We start from the raw sequence: 26,751 nt of genomic DNA on the forward strand, positions 1-26,751 counted from the left end.
TTCTGTTATTCTTTATTAGTCTTGCTGGGGAAAAAAAGTTCTCCCTTTTTTCATCTGTAGGTTCTCATCAAGAATGCCAGGGCACATGTATCTATTCCTCTTCTCTTTAGTTGTGTGAAGTCTCCCAGGACACTATAGAAAATCTACAGCCAAACATCAATGCTGGTACGATGTTTTTTGAGAGAAGTGAATTGTTGTTTCTTCTCATAACATACTGTGTGCTTTAACATTCAAAGACATCAGTCCAAGACAATATTCTACTAATAATTCATTGACTTCTCCAACACTGAATGCACTTTGGCCATCATGGCTGAGTGAATTTTATGTTGTTGTCAAAGAAAACGTGTATTGTTTGTACAAATTCCAGGTGCTTCTACTCTCTGAGTGGCTATTGGTGTTTCAGGGTAGAAAGAGGTTTTTTCCACGTCCAGTGCTAATCCCCAAATAGAAAAAAAAAAAGTACATGTGTAACTGATGCAATTAGTATGTTACTCATTATGTTCCTCATAATGGATAACAAGCTTTTACCCATTATGAGATGCTTCTTGTCCAATGAGAAATTGTTTAATAGGCAATTATATAGGCAATTAAAGGATGTATTAACTGATACTGGGATTATTATCGTTTCCAAATACTGACCAATTTCAGCTGTGTTCTTAATTTACAAGCACTTTTCCAGATTTTCTTTATATGTATGTTAGTAATTTCGACTTATTTGCTTTTATTTTATGCATTATTTGGGTTCTTCCTGATATATAGCTTTGGATGAACGTCAATAGCACGATATGTTTTCTAAAGAAAACACAAAAACACTGCCCTGTTTGATACTTATTTCCTCACTGTTCAGATTTCCATACAAGTTCAGATTTCAGCCAATCAGGTGCCAACATTATCTGGATCAAAGGCAACATACATAAAACATCACCAGGTACAGCGCTGAATGACTGGGAACTCTGCTTTTTCAAAAAATGGAAAATAATGTAAACATGTTTGTGGCTGAAATCAGGAATGCATGAAGAAACGGCTGTGATGAAGCCCAGCAGGGAAACTGCTTGACAAGGCACTTCAACAGCCTGTGTGCTTCCACCCTGAAGAAGAGACAATTCCTATGGTAAACTGCTCAGCAGGAGAAAACCCATGTCATACCAGAAATTGTCCCAATCTTGGAAAAACAACAATTTCTTTGTGGTTTCAAACGTTTTATGGCACCACTAGTATCCATGTCCTTCCAAATAAAAGCACCTGAATGAGGTCAAGGTGACATTAAATTTACAGTACACTTCTTGCATTTGTCCTCTTCAAAATGACGCCATGATAAAAGTCAGACTTTACGTTGTCCAGTTCATTTCTCACTTTTATTAGTAAACAATTATTTGCCTGCTATGCTCATGCGATCACACTTTACTTCCCAACTTCAGTCCTAACAAAAATGATCATTACCTTTAAAATATGACAGATAATGCTTTAACATTAACAAGACAGTCAATATTTCTAAATTCAGTATTTCCCTACTAGTTCCATAGGAAGATGATTTCCCCAAGTTAAAAGTAAAATAAGCCAAAGAAACTAGTAGTTCTCCATCAATATTAAGGAGTCATTAATTAAAAACAAGCAACTAGCTCCTGTATTTTGCTCAAACGTTACTTAAGAGTTAGTTTTATCTCATTTTAAGATATAGGATATTTGCACTTGAAGCTAGACCAAAATTACTTGGTGATATTTTGTGTTTTTGAATTGTAGAAGCACAAATTTCTTTTTTTAATCCTGGCTGTAAACTGATGCAGCATCTATTTTCTCTGACCTGTGTGTATAAACTACTGACACAATCATAAAGTGAGTCATATAAGCAAACAACATAACTTCTTCTACTCTTTAGGATTTTTCCTCCTGTGGGTCACCAACGTGAATCACCTCTCTCTCTCGCTATTAAATATAACAGTATAACCAAGTTCTCACCTAAATATCTCGCCAATATAAAAGGCGACAGTGACAATGATGCCTGCAGCACAGCACAACATCAAATGTGCACTGAGTGTTGTTATTGTGTTAGAGAGAGCAAATATCATGAATAAATTTGACATTAAACATAATGTTAGTTGAAAGTGTTGCATCGTTTTCAGCCTCCTTTTTAGCATCTGCTTTTGTTGGCAGGCTAAATTGACAAAGATAATGCAGTATTTTAATCCACAGCAGAAAAAGCCATATAGTCTCGATATTGGTATCAGTTATCGACCAAGTGAGTTTCAGTATATCAGCATATTGAAAAAAATCCAATATCGTGCATCCATACTTGGGATTCCTCTCAATAGCTCTGAAATGAAAATGTATTCTTCCCCCAGGTTTCTATAAAACTCTCACTACTACAAAATAACCTTTTGGCAGAGATTGACGAGTGGACTACTCTTCTGTTTCTGTGCGCCCTAGAAAGTGGATGTTTATTGTTGGCGAGGGCCTTATTATGTTCGCTCTGCAACTTAAAAGCCTTGGCTTGCAAATGGGGCCAATAAAACAGTGAGAAAAGTCTGTTGTGACAATGGAACTCATTATGTTAGAGTGGACTCATTTGGCTCTCGGCACAGTGCTGGCCCCACATCGGTGTCATGTGACAAAATGGACATCATCAATCACATAATACCGCCCTCTTCATCACTTTCTAGTATTAAAGAAAGTATATTTCCAACATTTGAAGTGCGAACATACATTGCATACATAAAGATTTTCACACAGACTACATGTAGATTTCCATATGAGGTAAGTCAGACTTTGGAGTCGGTAAATGGGTTGAAACCTGTCATTCACAAAGAACTGAAGAAGATGATCATGTCATTTCATCTTGAGGATGAGCACACAGCTTCCTTTCCCATCTTTGTTCAGTGTTGCCCACGCCGGTTCGGCTCCAGGCTGGCGGCCTCGTTCTATTCCCAGAAGTCATTATTGTCTTCTACTAAGGTGCCCCTGCACCCTGTGATTTGTGGGTAATGAGCTGGCTCCCCCCTGCCCGTGTTCAATTATTCTCATTGAGAAAGTGATTTCTCACTCCACAGAGCAAAACGGAGATGGCAAACGCGTGAACTCTAAACAAGAGTCAGGAATTAACATGTTCACAGCCAGCAATGGAGAGAGGTGTAGTCACCCAGATGATGCAAATGATGTCGCTGATGTAGACAAAGGTTAGACGGATAGAACAATAGAGTAATGTCCATATCTTGAGCTGGAAGGTCGGAAAGTTCAGAAATGTTGCATTCTACATAGTTATTAGTGGAGCTTTGAGAGAGGTTGTTAAAATAATTGAAGAGTTGGTATTCCTGAGAATACCAAGAATATCTCTCATGTAAGCACATAAGAGTAACGCCAACAGCACCGTGATGGGATGGCACGACAGAAAAACAGAAATTTTCATTTATATTATTGTATTATGCATTTTAAAGCACAATAATGTACCTTCAGCTCTTATAAAAACACTGTTTATGTCAAATATGACTTAAATTTGGCTTTGTAATTTAACATTTTGAAATCTTTAAAACCTCCTGCTCGTTCTCAAGTGTATTTCATATTTACTCAGGTTATTTTTATTATCAAAATCAATTTGATCATCTGAAACACTTAGGGACAAAACAATATACTAAAGAAATCAGCAAAGGAGCAAATAGTTTTTTTCAGCTTAAAGTCAGTAAGAATGTAAGTGAGTCAAACAGGAGTTTACTGCTGGCTGCAAGAGTATTGTTGCGTCAACACGTTTACAATCCAAGAATTTGATCATGAAAACATCAGCATACTGCTCAAAACTCAACCTTCCAGAACTGATTTTATGATAGTATTACTTATTTTTTCTCTTAAAGGACTAAGAAAGCAAGCTTAGAAAAACTGGAAGATCATCTGACTGCACTGCTCTACGTTTTAACAGCAACTTAAGGTTTTTGCTGCCCACAGCCCTGCGTCCAGTGACTCAACGGAGCATGAAGGTAGAGGTGCACACTTTCTCCACCAGGTAGCAGCATAGAGAGGCTGTAACAGACAAACAGAGACTTGCAGGTGTGCACCTCTTTTCTTAGGGGGCAAAAAATACTCCCAACTCGTGTCTGCATGCTCAGCCGCCCTGACACCGCCTGCAGCTCGCCTCAGGGCCGACAGACTGTGTGGGCTTTGCCAAAAAAACAAGTGTGGGGAAAAGACTGAGTTCACTCACAAACAACAGCAATTACACATTTAATACTTACATCCTCATGCTCAAAAGTCTTTCAGGCTGTTTTTCTTTTTATTATAATTTAAAATCCCATCACCTTAACATCAGTATTTTATTTGGGTGTTTGACATTAAACATTAATTAAAACAAATATATGTGAGGCAATTCCAGGCAGAAATTGGGAGTTTTTTTTTATGGTTTTCGCTGACAAACAATAAGTATCGTTTGTCTGTCTGATGAAAGCGATTTCAGCTCTTCTGCGAGGCTGAACTGTACAAAAAGAATGCAGAAACTGGCTTAACGATTGAAAATATTTGAAATATATCAAATGAAGGGACTTGTCTCAGTGTTTCAGCCAGGCTGCTTATCACTTTGTGTTCCCTGTAAAACGCGTCAGACGAGACGTCTCATTAAACCACAAATCGAGGGATGCACTCCGACAGTCGGAGGCTTGATCAAAGATGTGATTACACATCTTTGATCAAGCCTCTCCAACTTTTATTTTTGTCTCTCTGGATGGATTTTATTTCATGTCTTTATATATATATATATATATATATATATATATATATATATATATATATATATATATATATATATATATATAATTCCCTTCTCACCCACCGCGGGTGGGTGAGAAGGGAAGCTTCTGGGAGCTTGAGAACCCTCAAGCTCCCAGGCCTCTACCAGAGGCCTGGGAGCTTGAGGGTCCTGCAGTATCTTGGCTGTGCCAAGGACTGCACATTTCTGGACTGAGATGTCTGATGTTGTTCCTGGGATCTGTTGTAGCCACTGCTCCAGTTTGGGGGTTACTGCCCCGAGGGCCCCGATGACCACAGGCACCACTATATATTATGAGAATTACCACTTGAAACATAATTTTGAGAACCTATAACCTAACAAGCAAAGTGCATTTTGGAAGTTTTGATACCTGTTGAACTTTTTCACCTTGTGTCGTCTTATTGGAGTTTTTCTGAATTTTATGTGACAGATCAGATTTCCTACCCCCCCACCCCCAAAAAAAAATAAAAAAATCATTTACAAAAAACTATGCACAATGGGAAGGTTGAAGGAAAAAGACTGTTTCCAAGGACAGCATTCGTTGCACACCACCACTGGAAAAAAAAAAAAGAAAAAGAAAAGGAGAATGTGGAACAACAGCAAACCCATCAAGACATGACCCACCACCTGAAATTTACTTGTAAAAAAGAAACAAAATGGAGAGGCTGCTGTTACAGATCAATCTCCATCATGATGAATATGAATAAAAAGTTCAGTTTTTCATTTTGATTTTGCCTTTAATGTTTTGCACTTAACTGAATGATTTGATTTATTTTCACTTTACAATCACCCACTAGTTTGGGTCGGTCCGTCACATGAAATCCCACCAGAATACGTTGTAATATAAAGAAAACTTAGAGTAGCCACATTAAATAAGAAAAGTCACTTCACAAGTTGCAAATGTAAAATTAAACCAGACTGGAACTTAAACGACTACAAAGAGAAACACAGCATCTTATTTTGAAACTTTTCCTCACATTCTCAGAAGCTACCAACAGGAACAAAGCTTCACAAACACAACTCAACCATGTTCCCTCTGATTTGTGTGCATTAGCCGTTGATTGGTTTAGATCCTGCTGACGGACAGCTGGTGTCAGTCCAGACAGTGGTGCAGCTCATGATAATGGCCTCCGGTTCCTCATCAAGGCCGCAAAACAACACAGCGGCGAGCCACTCAACCAGATCTGAATGTGGGTGCGTGAGGGAGTGTGTGTATATGTTGAGCGGGAAGGCCCATTAACATTCATCAGTGGGATAATAGACCAGCATTAACGTCAGCTGTTTATATGAAAAATAACTCATAAGGCCTTTGTGTATATGGGCTGATAAAGCATGCTCTACTCCACGCCACATTTGGCAGGAGATGTGTGTGTGTGTGTGTGTGTGTGTGTGTGTGTGTGTGCGCGCGTGTGTGTGTGTGTGCACGCACTAGGGTGAAGAGGGATTCTGGAGGTGGAGTTTATGAAATCTCCAAAGGCACCATCTGACACTGAAATAAATTTATTGATTGGCTAGCTACACAAAAGACAATTGCCAGATTTAACCACAGGCTGGATGGCCTTGTGTTTAGTGTGTGTTACCAAGGCACAAGAAAGAGGACAAAGCACTAAAAAAAAGAAAAGAAAAGAAAAACAAAAGGAATGAAACATGATCTGGGATTTAAAGTAAAACCCCGAAATCAAACACTTTCTTGTAACACTGTTTATTTTTGTTATTCCTTTAGTGTTTCTGTAATGATTAACATCTTTTTCAAGGGAGAGCTAACAAAGAAGTGACATTTTTGCACACTTCAGGCTAAAGGTTTGATATCAACATTGAAATATATAAAAAAAAAACCAGAGTTAATGTAATGTATGTTCAAGGGACAGCTTAAGAGTAGCAGTGGCACTATTCAATGAAAGAAGCCTTTGGAAGAGCTCCCGGAATCTGAGGTTTTCTGAAGATTATTATTAAAAAGGTGCAAAATTAAATGTTGAAAGGTGTTGATAAAGTACTCAGGTCATAGGGTGCTTTACGCTTTTTAACTAAAAGTTTAAAAATTAACACTGAAAGAGAGCTATGATACCCCCAAGAATAGAAACACCAAGAGATATAGGAATGAGCTCTGAAAAAAAAACAAAAAACAGGGACCTAAAACTGCGCCATGGGGAGCTACTACAAAAATCTTACTCCCAACTGCAGAAATGCACTGTGTTCTACCTAAAACAAAGTTTTAGGTAGAACTAAAATCCTAAAATCCCAAAACTCAGACCAACATCACTAAATCTGGTGAACAGAATCAAGTGGTCTGGCCAGATCAACAAATAAGGCTGCGCAATTCCATTTCCTGCCCAATGCCTCAACTATGTAATTCATTACCAGCTCTGATGCTGTAGTGGTAATGTGGTTCTATACCTGATCAAAAGTCAGAGAAATTTTAAGTTAAGGTGTTAGTCAACCAACCAAAGTTTATCCCTGAATCTAGAACTTTCTTAAGCTCTTTTTCTAGTATTTTCACTCATCTTTCCTGTCACAAATGCCTAGTTTCCACGATAAATTTTGCTGGACGATAAATTGTCTCAGACCTTATTGCGATTAAACAATAACACAGTTTTGAGACCATTTTCATGCTATATAATTGTAATCATAGTCTAAAATGCAAGAACACATTCTCAGTGATCAATAAGCTTTAAATTTTAATGAACACTTAAATACTGAAACTGGAAGATATTTGAAATATTCAAAATACACAAAGAAAACAACAGAAACAACAAATAACATAAATTATGAAGTTTCTCTCTAAACAAGATGATCTTTTTATTTTTTTTTCAAAGGGATAGTTGAGACCAAAACACCATAAAGTCTTATCACTCAGTTTTTGGTGAAAAGAGAGGAAGAAAAAGAGAAAAACGATGAATCAGGCAAATGAACATTATTGAGTTTCTTTTAGTTTATCATGAGATGAATTGACTCATTGTTTATTGTGACAGGCCTACCCACAAATGAGTTGTTTTCCAGACAACAGCTCTGGAGTAGAAGAGTAGTAGCTGTTGGAACATGGCACAAAAACCCACCTGTGGATAAATACACTCGGTGCCAATTGTTTCACTGGAAAAAAACAAAATAAGTTTAACACTCTCTCATTGTTTTCTGTCCCCTCCTTTTTCTTGCTATTTTTACTTGTGAGGCATAATGAAAAACCAGAAGAGACATAATCCACCACAAACAAAGACCTGCTAATTGGGGTGTTTTTTTTTCCCTCCCCTCCGCCTAAAACCTTGATATATATGAACGCGTAGCAGTGTTTGTGCGTGTGTCGACTCATTATCTCTGCCAGTTCTGTAGCACAGATCGCAGTTCTTTTTAATTAACCCATGGAGTGTATATTTATCTCGCGATCTCATGCCGCTGCGCCGTGCGCCCGTCAGACAGACAAAGGAGGCAAAATATCAAACTCGTCACGCGCGCGGAGAGACGGCAGCCATCACGACTTAGCTGCAGCGAGTGGAAATAGACGCCACTTACAAATATCCACTTTCACCTCTAATGAGCAGATTTGTGTTTAGCGACTCATCTGAGTCACGCAGCTGTCGGATTACAAACAGCCAGCAAAAAAAAAAAAAAAAAAAAAATTAGCCACCGTGTGGAGGCCTGCAGTCAAGCTGTGGCATTCCTGCTGTTATTCATTAAATATTTACATAACTCAGCTGGTTTAACCTTTACTCTGAAATAATAATAATCTTCAACATTTAGACACCTCGACATATTTGTCGAGGTGTTTTAAGCCAAAACCTTAATCTTGGATTAGTTTGTTTTCAAATTTGTGGAAAAAAGATGCATGTTTTTTTAAAGTTAGTAAGGAAATTAATACAATTGTAGATCATATAATCTTATTTTATTATTATTCAGGGCCTGACGACTAGTTGCAGATTAAAAAAAAAAGAAAGCATTCGATGTAGTTAGACTAGTCCTTGTTTGAGTAGTTAGTTTTCTGTGCTAGAAAACTTTTGCATTTTCTTGCTCCCTGAACCTGTTTCATCACTTTTTCTGAATATTATAATAAAAGACGTTTTTTACTAGGAAAAATGACTTTATAAATGATTATAATTAAGAGAGTAATTACTGGCAGCTGCTTATCATTTACTATGGTAACGTAGAAGAGGTGTTAATCTTATCCAGCTTGTGGACAAAATATGAAAAAAGCTCATCTTGTGATAAACCAATCAGCTTTGTAGACACTTTCTGATCTTTGAACTGCATTTGCCTCTTAACCATCATCATTAACAGCATTCACCTTTACTTTTACAGCCATACCGTTGAGAGATTGTATCTGACGGGGAGGAGTTTGTAAAGCAAAGAAAAATAAGTCCTTAGTGGACATTTTAAAGCTGACATTAAAGTCTGACAATAGCATTATCAGTGTAGTTAAAAATCAGAACTTGAATAGGGATCTGTTCGATGTGTATCTACTAACAAATGTACACTCTTACTGAAGCTGTGATATTTCCAAAAGACTGCAGACATTTTTGAATCCCGCAGACTTCCTAAGAGTCAGAAACTGAAATTGGAAAAATGAGCAACTATTCTGTAATATATTTGTTCCCTGTTAAATGTGACAACTTGAATAAACATGACATGCCTCTGTAGAAAACAGTTTCCTTCTAAGTAGCTGTGTACGCTGTTTGTGCTTCCTGTGACTTCACTTTAAGCACCTCACTGGACTTATTTTGAGTCCTTTGTCATGGTGTTGCATTTAGTGTGTTCATGGACTGGGGGGATTCAAAACTAAATTTAGAATTTTGAGTTTAGGAAATACTACTCTAAGATGTAGAAATGTTATTTTGCCATTTATTTGCCTTCAAAACAGCATTTCCAATTAGTGGAATATATTTATTTTGTAAGAAACAAAACAAACAAAAAAGAAAAAACAAAGTCTCAATCTTTAGCTTTAACTAATTTTCCATCGCCGCTATAGCTTAAGCTCTGCAACGCAAAGGTAACAATCCTGAAATGCCACAGGAAAAAATGATCTTTTCTGGTTTGTATTTTATATATCAATCAAACACTTTTCACTTTGACTGTCTTTAGTTCTTCAACATGAGTCTGCAATCACTCATCTTGCCACATCCTTTCCTCGACTTTTCTTAATCTTGCTATACAAGAAGTCATAGCGGGTAGCCAATAATGGAGAGTAAGAGCCCAACACACGAACTGGGGGGAAATCTTCTTCTCATCAGGCTCAGAGCTTTAACACTTCCCAAGGTCATTTCGGCGCTCCCTGCAGAGAGGCTCTGTCACTTTTAATAACTTTTAAAGGAAGCATATTTTCTCTCCTTCGACAGATTGAGGAGTAGAGGGACCAGTCATGGACTGACTCAATCACAAAGCGTCAACAGAGCGAGGACGTGTGAAGGGAGGAGACCAGCCTGGGATCGCTAACACTTTACACCGTTACTGCATGAAATGTATCTCCACATGGACACAGAAGTGGGAAGTCTGTCGGTCACTGGCTGTTTCAAGTTGATCAGTGATCTGACATTGCAACCAGATCTAGCAACTGTAAGTCACTCACTGTCAAAATATCTCAATGTGCTTCTCATGTCATGAGCCCGTTGAAATTTAGACTGACATTAGGCACACAAATATGAAAAATATATCATTAAAGGGGTGGTATTATGTGTTTCCCAGCCACAGAGTGCCATTTCATAGCACGGCCAGTTTAGAGACTCTTGTAAATATCAAATATGACTCAAAAGAAATTTGACTTTGAAATTGGGCCTCTGCCTCTTTAAAGAACTCTGACTCTTCTGACAAGTCATCACAACATGGCTCCTCTATTAACCTTTTAACAAAGTTTTTGCCAGCGTTGCACTGAGAAGCACCTCATTTCAATGAGCTCTGTAGATTTGCAGTTCCACCAGATGTTTGCTAATTCCTACTGACTAGTCTGAAGGAGCTGAGTGGGGAAGTCTACCCGGAGCGTTTGCACCGGGAGATTCAAGGATTTTTCAAACAAGCATGAAAGAACACAGGCAAGTTTTTGATGAGGGAAGAAAGTTATAACGTGGCATAGAGCTCAAAAAGTCACATTTAACATAAAACAGTCCTTCAGATTAAATTTGTTTTCATTTTTTAATGTATCATTTTTTATTTTTTTGGTAGATAATGTCTACAGTATGAGAACAGAGAGGGTTATTAATATTTCTCACAGTTTGAAATACAAAAACAATAACCGGATTTATTAACTTAAAGACATAAAAGAAGTAAACAACACCAAAGCCGTGTGCTGTTTTCAAAAAGCATTTGCATCTTCCTTATCTGCAAATGTAAAAGCGGGTCTGGTTGCTGTGTGTCTGCGGTTTGTGTCTACAACGAGGGAATGATGCCATATTCCTCCTGTTGCATAGCAAAAGCCACAGCAACCACACATGTAGTTCAGGCAGCAAATTGGATAGGAGACCGCAATTATAAAAAGACATGAGGGCAAAGGTCAGACAACTGCTGGCATGTTTACAATCCTACAGGAAACTTTCGGATATGAAGCAGGCCAGAAATTTCATCGCAATCAGGGATTATGCAGATTTACCTTTTTGTCCATTTCAGAATTGATGACCAGACAAGAAAATAATTATAAAGCATGACAAAATTATTGCTTCTCTTTATCAAAACCGTTGCAATATGCAACACTTTATATATTTTTGACATTGAGCTCTAATTCGTATGTGCATGATTTTGTGAAATGTCCACTGGATGATTTACCAGTGGTCAGAGTAACTCTTGTGTTTCACAGATAAGAATGCAGATTTCCCTTTCCCGTCAGCGGATCAGATGTAAAAATGTAGCGTCAAAGCATTACCCGCTGTCAGAGTTATTGTTCTTCTGAGAAACATAAAAGGAGCTAAGTAAAAGTTTGAAGTTCTTCACAGGACTGCAGAGGTCAAAATGGTGCATGACTGAGTTTAATTAGCTGATTCCAGACCCAAAAGTCACTTCATAGCCAAGGATTAGTGACTTGAATTTAAAACTTGATTTTGGCAGCAACCGGCAACCCTTGAAGGTCATTCAGCTGTTTCAGCGTTAATTACCCGGCAGCGCCTTTTACCTTACCCGACCGACAACAGCCCGGTTCAGATCTACGCTTTGTAATTCAAGTTTTTTTTTTCTTAGAAAAATGAATCAACTCTATATCAGATGGTATTTGTTCAAGGTCTTTCTGTTGTACCCCTCAGCCTTGAAATATCACTACGCTAATAACAATTTATAGTAATCAGCCACTGCGCAAACTGACTCAAATAATGAGTTTTAACATGGAGGAGAAGCACTTAGTCTAGATTTCATTTTAAAATATTACTTTGACTTATTTGCTTTGTTTATATTTGAATACTGGACTGTAAGCTTTTGCTGCTGGTATTAGCATCATACCTGTTCCTGCTGGTCAAGCCACTGGTCAACCATAGGATGGTTGGCACTAAGGGAAGAACGAAGCATGTCTCTGTGAAACTGAGCAGTCCAGGCGCTCGCATCACGAGGAAGACTCCGATAGGCTTGGGCTCCCCTGCCCTGCCAAACAACAAAAAAAACGTAGAGTTATCGATGTGTTGGTATAAATACCTTGAATAAAAATACAGCAGAGGAGACGCTGCTACAGCAATCACTGGTTGATTTTCTCTCTCACTTTTTCTGACTTTTGCAGATTGGGTAAGTTCACCCTCAACTTTTTTCTCTTTTCAAAAGGAGTTTTCCTCTACAGGACAAAACATATCCTTCTTCAGATGTCAAGAAAGGCTCAAAGTTCCAGTGTTTTTGCAAATAGCTCAACTCCATAGATCACAGGTCTTGGAAGCTCCTTAGTGCTTTCTTGTTGTTTTTTTATACTGTGCCTCAAATAGCCCAGTTTGTTCATTCAAGTCCCATTCAGACCCGTCCTCTTTTCCCTTGACCTTTACTCACGGCTTTAGGGACTTTTTAATAGGAGTGCCAAATCTAAGCCTCTCCACTACACACAAAAATAGAATGTTCCAAATCTCTCCTGCCAAGGTAACATTAAACATCAGCAGACCTGAAAAGGATTACGTCCCAAAAATATTCCAGACATGCAAGCGTTGCATTTGAATCTCAACAACTGAAGGTTGTAGATAAAAACTACCAGCGGGCAGGAGGGGGAAAAGCAATTAAATATCAAAACCCAAAGTGGAGTGAGTTAGTATAAAAGACATCAATTTAAGATTTGATGATTAAAAAACTGACAAATTGTGGATCAAGAGGTTTAGCTACGTGCACCATGTTAGGAATATATAGCAAAAACAAAGCCGTATAACAAAATCGAACAAACTACGCACGAATCTCATCGTAAAACATGAGAAGGGAGGAAACGTGAAAGATGAGGAGGCATAAAGACGGCAAGTTATGCTGAGCACATCACTAAATGACAGCTAACAATTGTAAATAAAGAAGTCAGACTCCTGATCCTTCCATGCTGTGATAAAAACACGTGTTTTCGGCACAGCTCAATGTGCCGTGAAGGAGCCTGAGGAAGCGATGCAGACAGGACCATAAAACTCAACTGAACATGTGGAGCCTGATAGGGAGACGGCCTTAATAACCATCACGGTCTTTAGTCGCAGAGGAACAACCGACTCCTGTCCACAAACTTTTACAACGTAAAGGGAAAAAGGGCAGCGGACCCCCAATACATGCTTATTCTGGTGTGTTCGCTGCGAAGAAGAATTGTAAAGTGTAGTGAAGTCATTGAGGTGTGATGACTTTACACATCCAGCTGTTGACCGAGAACTTCCGTTTGATTCGATAAACTTAACTCAACTGGATCTGGGATATGAATATTTGGCATTTTGTGAAACAGAAATTATTCCATACAGTTCAAAAACTTGGTTTTTATGTGTGAGGCATGAATCCAAACGTGTTTAGGCACTGAGAATCACTAACGGAGGTCATTTTTTAAATTCTTTTAGCACAGCAATGGTACTGTAGGCTATACAGGTAACATTTGATGTATGATTTTTTTTTTTAAAAAGATAATATTTAAATCTACCTTTATAGTAAAGGCAATTCACGAATAAGTAGAATCCCTAAATGCTTTTAAAAATGCATATAACTGCATACTTTAATCGTTCAAACACCAAATATGCCATAATGTATTTGGCATATTCAATAATAGGGTGGAAACTTGGGCCTAAAGTAGAAGCAAACATCTATGGTCTTGTGGGTCCAGCCGATCAGCGCCAAAGAAAGCAATTCCCAGTTCTGGATTGGCTGCTTTGCGAAACCCAGCCAGTAAAATATCAAGTAGCATTGCTCCTAGGAGTTTTCAGCCAGTCAAGCTGCATATTATTTCCAATATTTTTGATATGTTATATGAAACAAATCTGAAAATGTATTAATAAATCCGAAAATAGTCCACTGTACGTCATTAATTTGTTAAGCCAACAAGGTTTTCCAGTCAACTAAAGTATTTGTTCACTCAACCTATTGTCTTGTATGTTCATTATATAAATACACTGTTGCTTACATTGCAAAGCAAAATTATAAGCAATCTGTTACACAGTTGCTGCACTCATAATACATACCTCAAATCGCATTTCCAAAGTCTTGATTTTATCTCCGTGTCTAACGTGTTTTTCTCTGTCTGGAGCTGCTTTCAGGACTCTCTGTATGTAATGTACCTGCTGTACTACAAAACCTTCAGCCACCCCAAAGTTTTTCACTTTGCAATTTTAAATGCTGCCACCTGGATCTTTATGTGTTGAGAAGAAGAAGAAGAAGAAGAAGAAAGACAGGGGGAAAAAAAAGAGTGAGAAGCATTTTCCGGTTCGGATCCATGGCTGTACACTCTGTCAGATTTATGGGACAAATGGAAAGTAGTAAAATGATGTTCAGTACAGGAAGCTGAACACAGAATACCGACCAGAGACAATGCTGCTCCAACTAGAAATAACAAGAACCAACTTTCCAAAGTTGAGTTACGCTAGTCACGCTTAACTATTTGTCTATAAAAACGGAGCTGAAAGGAGATTCTGGACCGTTTTTTCACCGCTAGTCTGCAATGGTGAACAAACCCCTGATCAAACGCTGCAGACGTCCCAGGACTGCAACTGAAGATGTGACCCCTCCAGGCTGTTTGCTAAGGGGCCCAGGCTGGCTGACCAGGAAACCAAACTGCTAGCCCAGCAGCTAAAGACTCTCGACAATACACTGCAAGCTGGTTGCTCACTGTTCCTCCACCTGGGCAGTAATAATATCTTAGGATGAACATTTTAAGTGTTTTGTGTCATTTTAATGCCTTTACAACTGTGTCCAAACGGAGCAGGAGCACATGCTATGGCCAAAGCTAACCGCAGAGTTTGGCTTGTTTAAACATCTTCCAGGAAATGTTTAAGGTTTATCTGATCTTTTATGGGGTTTTTTTCCCTTTACTTCATGCCAGGAAGTTGCATAAAAAGAAGCCCCAGAAAGCTAAATGCAGCTACGACCTACATATAGCTTTCCCAATGGACAGCTGGCGCTAATAAATGGTTAATATGGTTACTGACCATGACACCAATAATACTAAGAAACTCACCATTTTGATGGCAACTATTTTGCCCACATAGCAGAAGGGAATCAGTGTTGGTTCACAAGTCATTTGAATGACATTTAAGCATTTCTATTTCCTAAACCGCAATATTTAAACTGGTTAAACCAGAACTGTGCAGTCAAAAGTTTATTAAATTTTTTGTTGTTTTGCCGTCGATTGAGACAAGTCAATATCTTACCATCTTGTTATTGTTACCATGATCTCATTACATGTTGGGTCCAGAATGAGGGGCTTGTCTGGAGCAGAATTTATGTAAGACCTCTTCACAGGAGTGTTACCTTTAAAGGCACATTACACAAATCGCATGTGTGGAGCCTCTGGCTTTTGATTTTCACTTTGCATACAAGCTCCTTGCTGTAACAACTGCTCTGACAGTTTGAATGAAAGACCTGATACTCATGTCATCCCAGATATTGTTCCACTTTCTGATAGCGACAGTGATATCTGACAATGAAAATGCCTTTGAATAGTATTAGAACCTGCTTCAAGACACGCTGATCACTTATGAAGTAGCTTTTTCTCAATTCCCAAGTTCTCATTTATCTCCTTTTTGATTGCTAAAATATCTCATTCTCCATCAGAAGTAAAAGGTCTGCCAGGACCTTGGAGAGAAAACCATTTCAAGACGTTAATTAGCTTCATATCCCCTTTGGATGCCACACACAGGCGATATCTGGGCTTTTTTTCCCCCACCTTAGGTTTATTATCAGTCTGAAAAAGCAGCAAAAAGGTGAAAAAAAAAGGTAATGTGTTTAACAAATCCTGCCTTTTTATGGATAAAAGAGGTGCCATCAGAAGAAGCTCGTCTCAGACAAGGACTGTCTGCTACTGCTGGCAGTGTTTCAGTTTCTAACCGTTGTTCCTTTGATTTAGGGCGGCAGAAGAGAAAAGGGTGGAAATGAGAGAGACTGTGGGGAGACAGGAGAGTTCTGTGAACTTAACTAGCATCACACATGTCTAATTGAAACCACTTCAGAACATCTGGTGAACTGCGGTTAATAAGGTAGTACAAAAATGTAAAACTGAATCAATGCGAACTAATAGGTGTCTATTATAAAGCACAGATACAAAGTCTACGTCTTCATACACAGCTACGTTTGACGGTGTTCGTCTCGGTTTAGCAGTCAATGCCAAACACAACACTGTTACCTGTTGATCCAAGGTGCTTGAGGCGCCCCGAGGGTTTGGCTTGTTGTTGTACTTCTGTAAACCAGCAGTTGTGGACCAGCGAGTCGGGTTCTGTCTTGACGGTTCGTCTTGACCAACCAGAGCCTCACCCTTAGGCAGGTCAGCCAATGAGGGATCGCTGCCTCGACGGACATTCAGCGACATGCCTGGAGCAGGGAAGGCAGAGGGAGAAGAAATCAAAATATGAAACGACTAAAATCAGGATCATCCTATATTTAGCTCCATCCACATCTTCCTTCGACAGTGACCAATATCTCTGTCCCTGCTTAAGAAAAGCATCCCAACATCAAGATTACCCTTTCATGTTTTTACTGTGTCTCCTAGATGACTTGTGACAATTTTTAAACTGTTTACTCTTCTTTCAGCAGTGGTTGTGTTTGTCACTCTGCTTTGAAGCCCAGGTTGGTTAAGGTTATCCCGTCAAAGGGATTTTCCTCCATAGCTGTAGATCTCTGCTCATTATCCATGGCTTGCTTGATTTGCAGTCACGTCATCTTTTACTTGGTCTCCATGATGCTGTTTGCTCCCCAATGTTCTCCAACAAGCCACAGTCCAATTAAGACATTCAAAAACTACTGATATTTGACTTCAAGGTCCTAATTTCTCAGCAAACAGGAGGCAAATCAGATTAAAAGAAGGTCTCGTGCAGCAAACATTAATAATGTAAAGAAAACTGCAGACAGGAAACTGTTTACAGCTGCATCACTTCCTACAGATTACTGACATTTGCTTCAATGCGCCTGAACAACGGATATGGAAATGTTTCAGGTTTCACATGAAATAAAAAACTTATGGAGGACCATGATATCCACATGCTGTGCTATTAAAATACTTATGCATCAAGAAAACAAAAGTATATGGTTTGTAAATAGAGTACAATTTTGTTTGCTCCTTATTTAATGTAAACGTTGTTTACAATGTTCTATCTAGTAGCATGTAGCAGTCATTTCATGAAATGGTTTCTGAAGCTGATGTTATTTTGAAGAACGTTTACGTCCCAACTTCAATGAGTAATTTCTTTCATTCAGCAACTCAGTCATCTTTGCAGCACATCTGTCAAGCTATCCTTGATGATATACTTTTGGTAAACATCTGTTTTATTTCTTATTTCACTGTAATTTACTGTACAGCCTTTATCAGTTCTTTGTTGACTCTGAGTCAGCAGCTCCAACTCTTTGTTGTTAGGGTTTCTAATTTAAACAATAAAGCATTTTCCATGTCATTCCTTGTTTTTCAGTGGTTTTATTTAACTTTGTCAAAAAAAAGCCTTTTGTTTACCTAGAAACTATTATTGCTGTACTTAAATTACCTTTTATAAAGTTTGTAATTCATCATAGTTATGTTGTAGGCACATTTTTACGGCATCTGGAAACATCTCGACTCTTTCTTAGCAGCCAGATGAATGTCGTTTCCAAAGAGATTTTCTCTCTCGCTCTCTTTTTTGTGTGTCTCTAAGAAATCAATACTTCATTAGCTTGCATGTCGAGGCAAGGTAGCTGGCAGAGGACTTCCCACAAATGTCTAATCTCTGTCATTATCGAAGTATTTCTCCGCGTAAAACCGTGCCACGCGAATCCAAGCGCCGGGTTTTAACGAGTGCTTTTCTTGGTTGCGAATGTGTTTCATTTATTTTATATGATGACCACAAGGGTCTCGAAATACCTTCAGAAATCAGATGAAGAAACCTCAAAAGAAGTCAGCCAGCAGGCAAGTCACTGTGAGCTTACTATCCAGTTTAGGTTGCAGATCTAATACCAGGAAACAAATCTTTTCCCTTTTCAGTAATGGCTGGTTTATGTTAAGACCAGGACTCTCAGCAGGCATGCTTAGTGAATACAAGCGCTGAAACAATGTTAATGTGTTAAAAGCAGGAAAAAAAGAGTTAGCACACGGATTTTAGCATGTTCCATATTGTGATGCCATCACATCTCCAATATTGCAATTTTTATGGGGTGTTCTTAGTCTGGACTGGTTTGTGTTATCGACAACAGTCCGAGCAGGGAACAATGGGGAAACTACGACATTGTCGTTGATGTGTGGGAAAGCTCCGACAAAGGAACTAGCTTACGTCATTTCGCCAAAGAACTTGATTCTGATAGCTTGGTGTAAAAGTGCAGAGTGAAGCCGCACAGCTGCAGGCCAGCTGATAGACTGAGATTAGCGCAGGCCCATCAGATAAAAGCGCAGTTGAACCAGAGTGATGACAAAAAAGTGGCCTGATCAGCGACATCACTTCTTTTTTTTTTTTTTTTTTTTTTTTACATCACAGGGTGGTTATCTGAGGAACACATGGCATCAAGATGCACTGTGGGAAGGAGGCAAAATACTGAAGCCCGTATGATGCTCTGTATCTTGCCATCTGAGTGGATGTTACTTTTACACATAGCGCCTTTAAAGTATTGCAACTTATTGTCTCTCAACAAGGAGACAGTCTTCCCTAAACCAAGGGCCGGCAACTAAAAATGTTGGACCCAAAAAAACAAAAAACAAATCTGTCTGGAGCCGCAAAAAATTAAAAGCCTTGTAAAAGGCTTATCATGAAGGCAAAACAGGCCTTAAGAGTTGATATTAGCCTATTATCAAAATGACTAAGTGTATACATAATTAGCATTCATGATTAAATGTTTATCGTAAAATATAGCAGCATCGTCTTCTCTTTTGATCATCCTTGGTCCTGAGCAAACTGACCCTCCTTAAACCTCAGTGGGTCAGTGTGCACATGGGGATTTCCACATCCGTGTTTGGCAGCCAGACACGGATGTGTTCATAATGCCATGCCTCATTTGTGTTCTTACAAAAGGTTACTGACTTGCTATAGATGAAAAACAATGTATTTCCCAGAACACATCAGAGCTCAGGTGTAACTAGAAGCTTTTTAAAATTATTTAGTTTAACCAAGTCCATCTTACTTTACTTAAAGTCAATGCCTCTAGAGGAAAGCGGGCTTATTGTGTGCAAATCATACTCTAAATATGATGATGCTTGTGATCTTTTGTTTCTTAGGTTACTTTTATTGATGGCATTTCTCATGGTGTTCCATGACATGGACATGCATTACCTTAAAATCTAGAGTTTCAGACTTTTCTGTTCTAATATTTAGTCATTTGTTTTTGTTATTTATAGCTATAAGAAACCTTGCAAAAATCTCTGGAGACCTAGTTATGTGCTCCATAAACGTTGACAGAATTTCCATTTATGAAATCTTCCTCTTTAATAAAATTCTGGCACAGTTCTATAGCAGCTTTTTACCCATGATAAATAAAGGAATGTATTAAGATTTTTTTTTCATGTGTTGACTGTAAAGGAGGTCACCACATGAAGACTTCTCTCTCACTTTATCAAACCAATTTTCCTCTTTTTAATTTGTGATGGGATTATCCGTGCAGTCCAAAGGGTTTGGCTGGTCCCACGTTTAATATCCAGCACCGCCACTTCAGAGCGGGCCGGCGATCGATCCAGACTGAAGACGGAGTGAGACAGTTGGGGTGGATGGCTAATAAAACGAGGCCCTAATCCAGCCCCTGTGGTGAGGGATTATGGTGGGGCCACAGGGTCATGGACATGTACACAAACTAAAATTTAGTAAAGAGAGGTCGGATTCTCCGAGGACTATTACCTCGCATTGCTTTGTCCTTTATTTAACTTTTACACTGGCTGTCCTCAGAGGTGAAATTTCCTCATAGGAATCACCATGGGATAAAAGCACTGCTATATATAAATATGTATATAGATATATAACAAACAACAGTCATAAAGCAGCAGGTTGTATATAAATATCCAATAACTGACTTGCTAATTATTTCACAGCTAAAATCACCATGAAATAGCACAACAGAAGCAATCTTATGGTGACTTGGGATGCATTCACACCAGCCCTGGTTAGTCTGTTTTAATTAAATTTTAGTTTGCTTGCCTAGAAAGCCTGGCTTGTTTGTGGAGGTGCAATGGGGACCAGAAAAGCCAACTCTGGTCCGCCTAAAAACCTAGCTCTTAGTTCCGTGAAAGTGAAATCCGGTGCGGTTCAAATACATTTATGAAAGTGTAAGTGGACAGGAAAGCGCTCCAAAAGCAGGAAGCAAACTGTGGCACAGGGCATTCTGGGTAAGTACAACCAAAACAAGCACTCGAGTCTAAGGCGGGCAGGAAAAACGGTGAGTTGGTCTTATATCAAAGACGAGAGAAAAAATCTGATGCCACTCCATTTTGTTATCTTGTGAAGACGGACATTGTGCTCATTTCTTCTTCAGAGGTTTTTATATTGTTCCCTTCAGTAGTTCTTGTTGCAGTGCCGTCACAGGCAAGGAGGCAAATGGGTTTTTCAATAGTTTGGATTGTTTAACAGTGCAGTGGGGAAGAAAACCACACCAACTGAAAATTTTGTTGGTCAACGGAACCGAGTCTACTGGACTGTCAGAGGTGAAAACACGCTGACAACATCAGAAACCTTATTTTAATATTTCCAGGATGGATGCAATTTTTAGACAACATGATGGAAAAATATTCTATTTCATATTTTTCTGTACTTTTACAAACTGAGAAAAACCATGGGTTAGGTAATTAATGCAGTCAGATCCAAACTAACCTAAAAAGTTTCCTCATGCTAAACATTAAGGCATCACTGACCAAACACACATAAAGACTATCTGTGGATTTTTTTTTCTTGTGGCCCCGGAGCCCTTGTATATTTTGGGCTTTTGCTTTCACATCAGCCTGATTTAAATATGAATGCCAAGTGGCCATGGCTTCATGAAATCTCCAAAAGCTTCTTTTTTTTTTCCCAGGCAACTTTGAACCTCTCAAGCATGGACAAATTCAGTATCTGAATAAATTATGGTTCTGAGCAATTTTAGCTCTCTCTTTAACCACCGACTACATATTGATGTCCTCTGTGCACATGGGGATTTCCATAGCATACATCCAGAGCAGGACAAAAAATTTCATTTTTGGATGAGAACGTTGGCGTACTGGGGCGGTGGGAACCTCAAGTGCTGGAGATGGAGATGAAATATGAGGAAGTTTGAAAAAGGAGAGCTAGACATCTAATAATCTGAAAATAGCAACAACAAAAAAAGTTCTACTTCTCTAGAATTGTAGAAGTGTAATCTGATGAAACATCATAAAGTGAAACCACAAAACTACCTCTGGATAAATACGAACTGCTGACCTTTACCATGAGACTGAGATTTAATCTAAATCAGATAGATGGAAAATGCTTTTAGGCAAAGCAGCAGCAAAAACTACTTAGTTTCATTCTTTGTACCACAAAAATACTTTTGGTCTTCAAAATCATGATTACGTACCTTTAAAAACAGAGTTTTTGTCAAGCAATCCCGCAAATGTAACCCTGCAGGCTATAAGTATTTATTACAAACACAGAAATGCAATACAGCATCAGTTGATATGTCTTCCATAAAGACATTGTATCAGAGGTATAGCTTAGTTTTCATTGTCTCCGAGGAGCAGATCTTTTAAGAAATACAATATATGCAAACCAAAATCATATAAAACCATCACCATTCTGTCTTGGGGGTGGTGTTAACCCAGTTGCACGGTGGTTTTCTGACTCAAACTTTGGCAGTTTAATTCCCTTCCCAATTCAGTGTGCCAGAGTGGCCTTAAGCTGCACATTGAACATCCTCAGAGCCTCAGTGACTGAGTGCATGCACATGTGAAATTAAAAACCAAATTAGATAGCACTGTGTCATTGAGAAACTCACTAGAACTTAGAAGTAAAACATAAAGAATTAGGAATTATGTAATAAAAAGAGCTGTTGCATTTGCACTCAAGGTTTCCCCCAGTGTATTACAGGGATGGAGGGCAGCCATGCTTTATGTGTCCAGTACAAGGTTTTTAAGTCTGAACCTCCAACCTGGCACCAAGGGCTCTCTCCATTTCTGTAAGATGTGTGGTCCAGTTTGCCACCTGTACTTCCTCGTTACAAAGGTCTTACGTTGCATCATCTGGCAAAATAACAATTTGATTGATTGAGTTGCTCCAAAACCAGTAGATGGAAAGGTATAATTAGCTTTTTCTTAAAACCTGTTTTGCAACATTTGAAAAGTTTGCTCAAAATTCTCATGACAACTGGACGAAAACATATCTGGTTGGGTGAAACTCACGGTACCTTCAGTAGAGTATGTCAGCATTTCTTTTCTGTCTGCAAGGTCCAAAGAGAAACATCTGTCTTCCTTAACTACCATCATTTACAGGAATAAATTGCTTCAGTGATGTAACAATGTGTGATCTAGATTGCTTTCCGACTGTGAAAAACCAAAAGGTTCCCAGCAACCTTTCTAAAGAATCACCTAAGAACCAGTTTTTAGCATCAGTCCTTGGTTTAGTCATAAAACCACCTTGCAGGAACTCTGGTTTGTGAGGACTGAAGCAGGAAAGAAGCAGGAAGCAGCTTTGTTCCCACATGACTTCTGAATTCACTATTCAGCTTTCAGTCTCAATAAGAAACACACACAGAGAAAGATTTGTCTCTCTTGACAGAAAGACAATACAGACAATATACTGGAAAAAGAGAGGAAAAGGTGTCAGCCTTCCTCATGCCCTCTGAGACAGGATCTCCAGCAGACACTCAAATACTTCAACAATAACACTGAAGTGTATGTGAGAGAGACAGAGAGAGAGAAAGAGAGAGAGAGAGAGAGGGAGAGAGAGAGAGACCATTTCCCTGATACAACATGAATCCCAGGAAAAGAAGGAGGCAAAGTGTTCACACCTAGATGTCAGATCTGACTGATTTAGGTCAATGCCTGCATGTGTGACGATGTGTGTTGCATTTGCCCAAATAAGAACAACAACAACAACAACAACAAAAGCATTCAGGTTAGGTGTTTATTGCTAAATATCTGGACCACATGGGTTTTCAGATTTTAAAACTCGTTTTCCTTTGTGTGTTCTGATCAGACGAACTACAGCTACAAAATAAATAATAAAACAACATTCTAATATTTGGTATCTGGAACTGACTCACTTCAAAACCTTCAAAGTTTCTTTTCAAGAAAGCCAATAACCCTCAGGCAACAACAGAACTACAGCAAGAGAATGTACTTTTTATTTTTTAAAACGTGTTCTGCACTGGTGGGAACTGAGCTGTTGCAAATCTGCAACATCTGCCTGGAGAGTTAAATGTGGGAATTAATTTTGGCATTGAAAACAGCGGGAAAAAAATCAAATTTTAATCAATTTCTTTTAACTATCCAGAGTAGTTTTCACTTATGTGCACACTGATAAAGCTCTGATTTTTATTTAAATAAGACAGTAGAGGTCTTATTTTATGTTTAACAAGTGCTAGACTTACAAAAATGGCACAGAAACATATTTACAACGAGAAAACTTAATTTTAAAAAAATTAATAAGGAGCAAAAATGCAGAGTAAATACACAATGTACAATGTACAATCAAGTTTCCAGCAGTTATGCAACATCTAAACCATGCAGGGTATTTTTGTTCGCCTTACGGACGTGGCACAGTTCAATGTCGGCTCCACCAAAGACTTCAAGTTTTCAATCCGAATCCTTCTGATGCTTACCGAATGTTATTTGGTTTGTGGGTTATAAAAGTAACACGAGTGCCAGGACACAAAATGTGGAGCTCAAGGAGATTTGATATCTGATTGGATGGGAAGCTGAAAGAAAAATATCATCGAAAGTTTTAAACAAAGTACTTTTTCCAAAAATGCAGAACAAGTCACTCTAAAAGGGGCTCATAAGCCCACAGCTGAAGAAGCTTTATTATGACAGTTTTCGAAAAAGCCAAACCAAGACATCGAGAAACAGATGTTATTCCTGACATGTAGAGGCTGTTTTAGATATAAATTGCAGAGATCAATCACAGCGTGATTAAAGTACAAGAGATTTTCACAGAAATCCAAACCAGGGGGTTATAAAATAGAAACATCATGCACAAAAGCTATATATCTCAGCCTGTCCCTCTGTATGCCGGCACTTGAAAAATGCATTCTGGGTAAAACCAGATCAGCCGACTTCTGCGTAGGTTACAAATTCAAAAAAAAAAAAAAAAATACTCTGTCCAAAATAAAGCTCTGTGAGTGTGCTTAGAGTTTAAGAGAAGTTAGGTCAGGCAAATAAACATTCATAAATCACTTTTACATCATAAATGATCAGGTTTGATTTTAGTGAGGCTTTATTGGACTTTAAAAGTGCAGCGGTTGTTGTGATTGTGCCAGCATACGTTAAGTTTACGACGTTTACTGCAGTCAGACGGAAACACAGCAACACAGCAGTCTTACCACTAGGAGCGGTTAAGACTTTTTTTTTTACTAGTGTCTTTTGATGTTTTAGGTTACATAACCAGCTTGTAAGGACAAGCGGTCATCATACTTCTAATCAGTAAGTTAGATAGAAAACCTTTTTGATCCTAAAAGAAAATAACTATGTTTTTTCCAAAAATGCAAACATATTTCATCTAATTTCTTATAGTTTAAACATTATCGGTTGGTAGGAACACAGTGATGATCTTCTTTTAAGGTTCAGAAAAACAGTCTGGATATGTTTTTTTTTTTTTTTTTCTCTCTTTCAGAAAGATATAACTGGCCGACCTGAACCCAGTTAAGTTTTAGACGACCTTTTGACCCAGCCTGAAGAAGAAAAGCAGCCATGCTGGAACTGTGCCGTGTTGCTCGGCAGTCAAAAGCTCCACCGCATTGATTGCCAAAGCTGCAAATTCTCTCTGGAGTGAGACCCTTCAGTTCAGCTGGTCGGAGGTTTGATCTACGCTTCCTGGCTGAATTCGGCGTGACAAGGACAACCTGGCCCGGAAGGCTTTAGGAAGTGAGCAGAAAGATCGACGAAACTATTAAAGCCGACCCGGAGCTCCGGGGTGATTTTCTCTTTCTGGACAGAAGAAACAGAGCTCAGTGTCGGAATCTGAGGCATATGGACACGGTTATAAATGAAAGAAGATCTGTCCTAATGGAAATGTACAAATTACGTACATGTTATGGCTTCTTCCCCAGACTGGAGCTTGATATGAGTGTGCAAGCTAGTCATCATGGCCACCAATAACAGAAGATAAATAGTTTTCATATAACTGTTACTTGTTTCTCCACTATTGGCACATTGAGCAGCGTGTAGGCGAGCATTTTGACAGCACTAAGACCCTCTGATTGGCTGTTTCTGACCAGGAGCAGATATATACATACATAAAGTGTATAAAAGCACCTTTAATAATTATTTGCATGTATAAATAATGATGTGAAACTCCAGTATCTGGGATAAAATGTATGTTTTTGGGTGGCAAAAAGTTAAAACTGAAAATGTAATTCACTACAATTTGCCTCAAGGTTCAGTTTTATTTTCAAAACTTGTTTTTGCCATTTTCTCTTCTCAAATAAATATTTTAAGTTATCAAAAGGGACCCCAACCTTCTATAAGCTTTATATCGGGACATTTTAAAGCCGGTCATCTCTGTCTTCCATCACACACGTCGTCCGCAAATCATCTCATCGCTAGAGCACATTATGTCCACAGGGCACGTTGTCAAATTAAATCGACTACGATACTCAAAAAGTCTCCAAAGAAAGCCCTTTTGAGTGACGAGCAGAAAACAAAACAAATGTTTTACTTTGATCCAACCTGTGACTGCGAGCCAAATCAGGGTCTTTCTGAAAGTAATCATATCTGAAGAAAAAATGTTGCAAGCTGAGCTTTCTGGGATTTCCACAGAGCATTGGCGCACATTATATCTGAATCCAGCTAACACGAAACAGAAAGCGATAAAAGGACAGAGATGGATTTACTGTGACTGAGGCTGAACAGATGGTTCTCAACACAAACTGGAACCAGCTATGTTCCTAACCTGAAAACTGAAAACTTCACTTTTCTGTTATGGAGGCGGCAAATTGAGCAGAACTTGACTCGTCCTTTCTTAAAATCAAAGCATATTTGGATGATATTTGTCATACCCTTCTTACAAAAAGCCCTCGTTCCCCAAACGTGCATATTCAACTCATTGCTGTTGTTCTTGTCTGTGCTGCCCCATTTTTAGGAAGTAAAATACTCTTCATTGTGAAGACAAAACCTTAAAGTTCACTAAATCTGCTCACCTTGTGATGAGCTGTTAGAATGAACTCAAGATGTGAATGAAGTTCAGTTTTTTGTAGCTTAGCAAATGTCAGCTTGGAAAATGTTTTGCTTGTGCCGGATTATCCTGTGATAAAAAAGTTCCTAATCAAATCACGGTCTTTCCATTGAAAAATGTGAGGCCCAGTGAAACTTG

General features: G+C 38.6%; 1 protein-coding gene across 4 annotated transcripts in view; it reads right to left on the minus strand.

Annotated features, from left to right (window-relative positions):
* The window catches only part of LOC129364582 (partitioning defective 3 homolog), a 343,226-nt gene that overhangs the window by 215,136 nt on the left and 101,339 nt on the right, over positions 1 to 26,751 (minus strand). For 3 of the 4 annotated variants that reach the window (XR_008606460.1, XM_055037304.1, XM_055037302.1), the window contains exons 4-5: positions 16,464 to 16,648; positions 12,146 to 12,283 (exon numbers count right to left, since the gene is read on the minus strand). Coding sequence is in view for 3 of the 4 variants with exons in the window: in XM_055037304.1 (XP_054893279.1) it covers positions 12,146 to 12,283; positions 16,464 to 16,648 (323 nt within the window). In the remaining variant the exon portion in view is untranslated. The remainder of the gene's footprint in view (positions 1 to 12,145; positions 12,284 to 16,463; positions 16,649 to 26,751) is intronic. The other variant, XM_055037305.1, reaches the window with a different exon arrangement.

The sequence above is a fragment of the Poeciliopsis prolifica genome, unplaced genomic scaffold (genome assembly GCF_027474105.1).
Source record: "Poeciliopsis prolifica strain line A6 unplaced genomic scaffold, Auburn_PproV2 SCAFFOLD012, whole genome shotgun sequence".
Classification (NCBI taxonomy): Eukaryota; Metazoa; Chordata; class Actinopteri; order Cyprinodontiformes; family Poeciliidae; genus Poeciliopsis; species Poeciliopsis prolifica.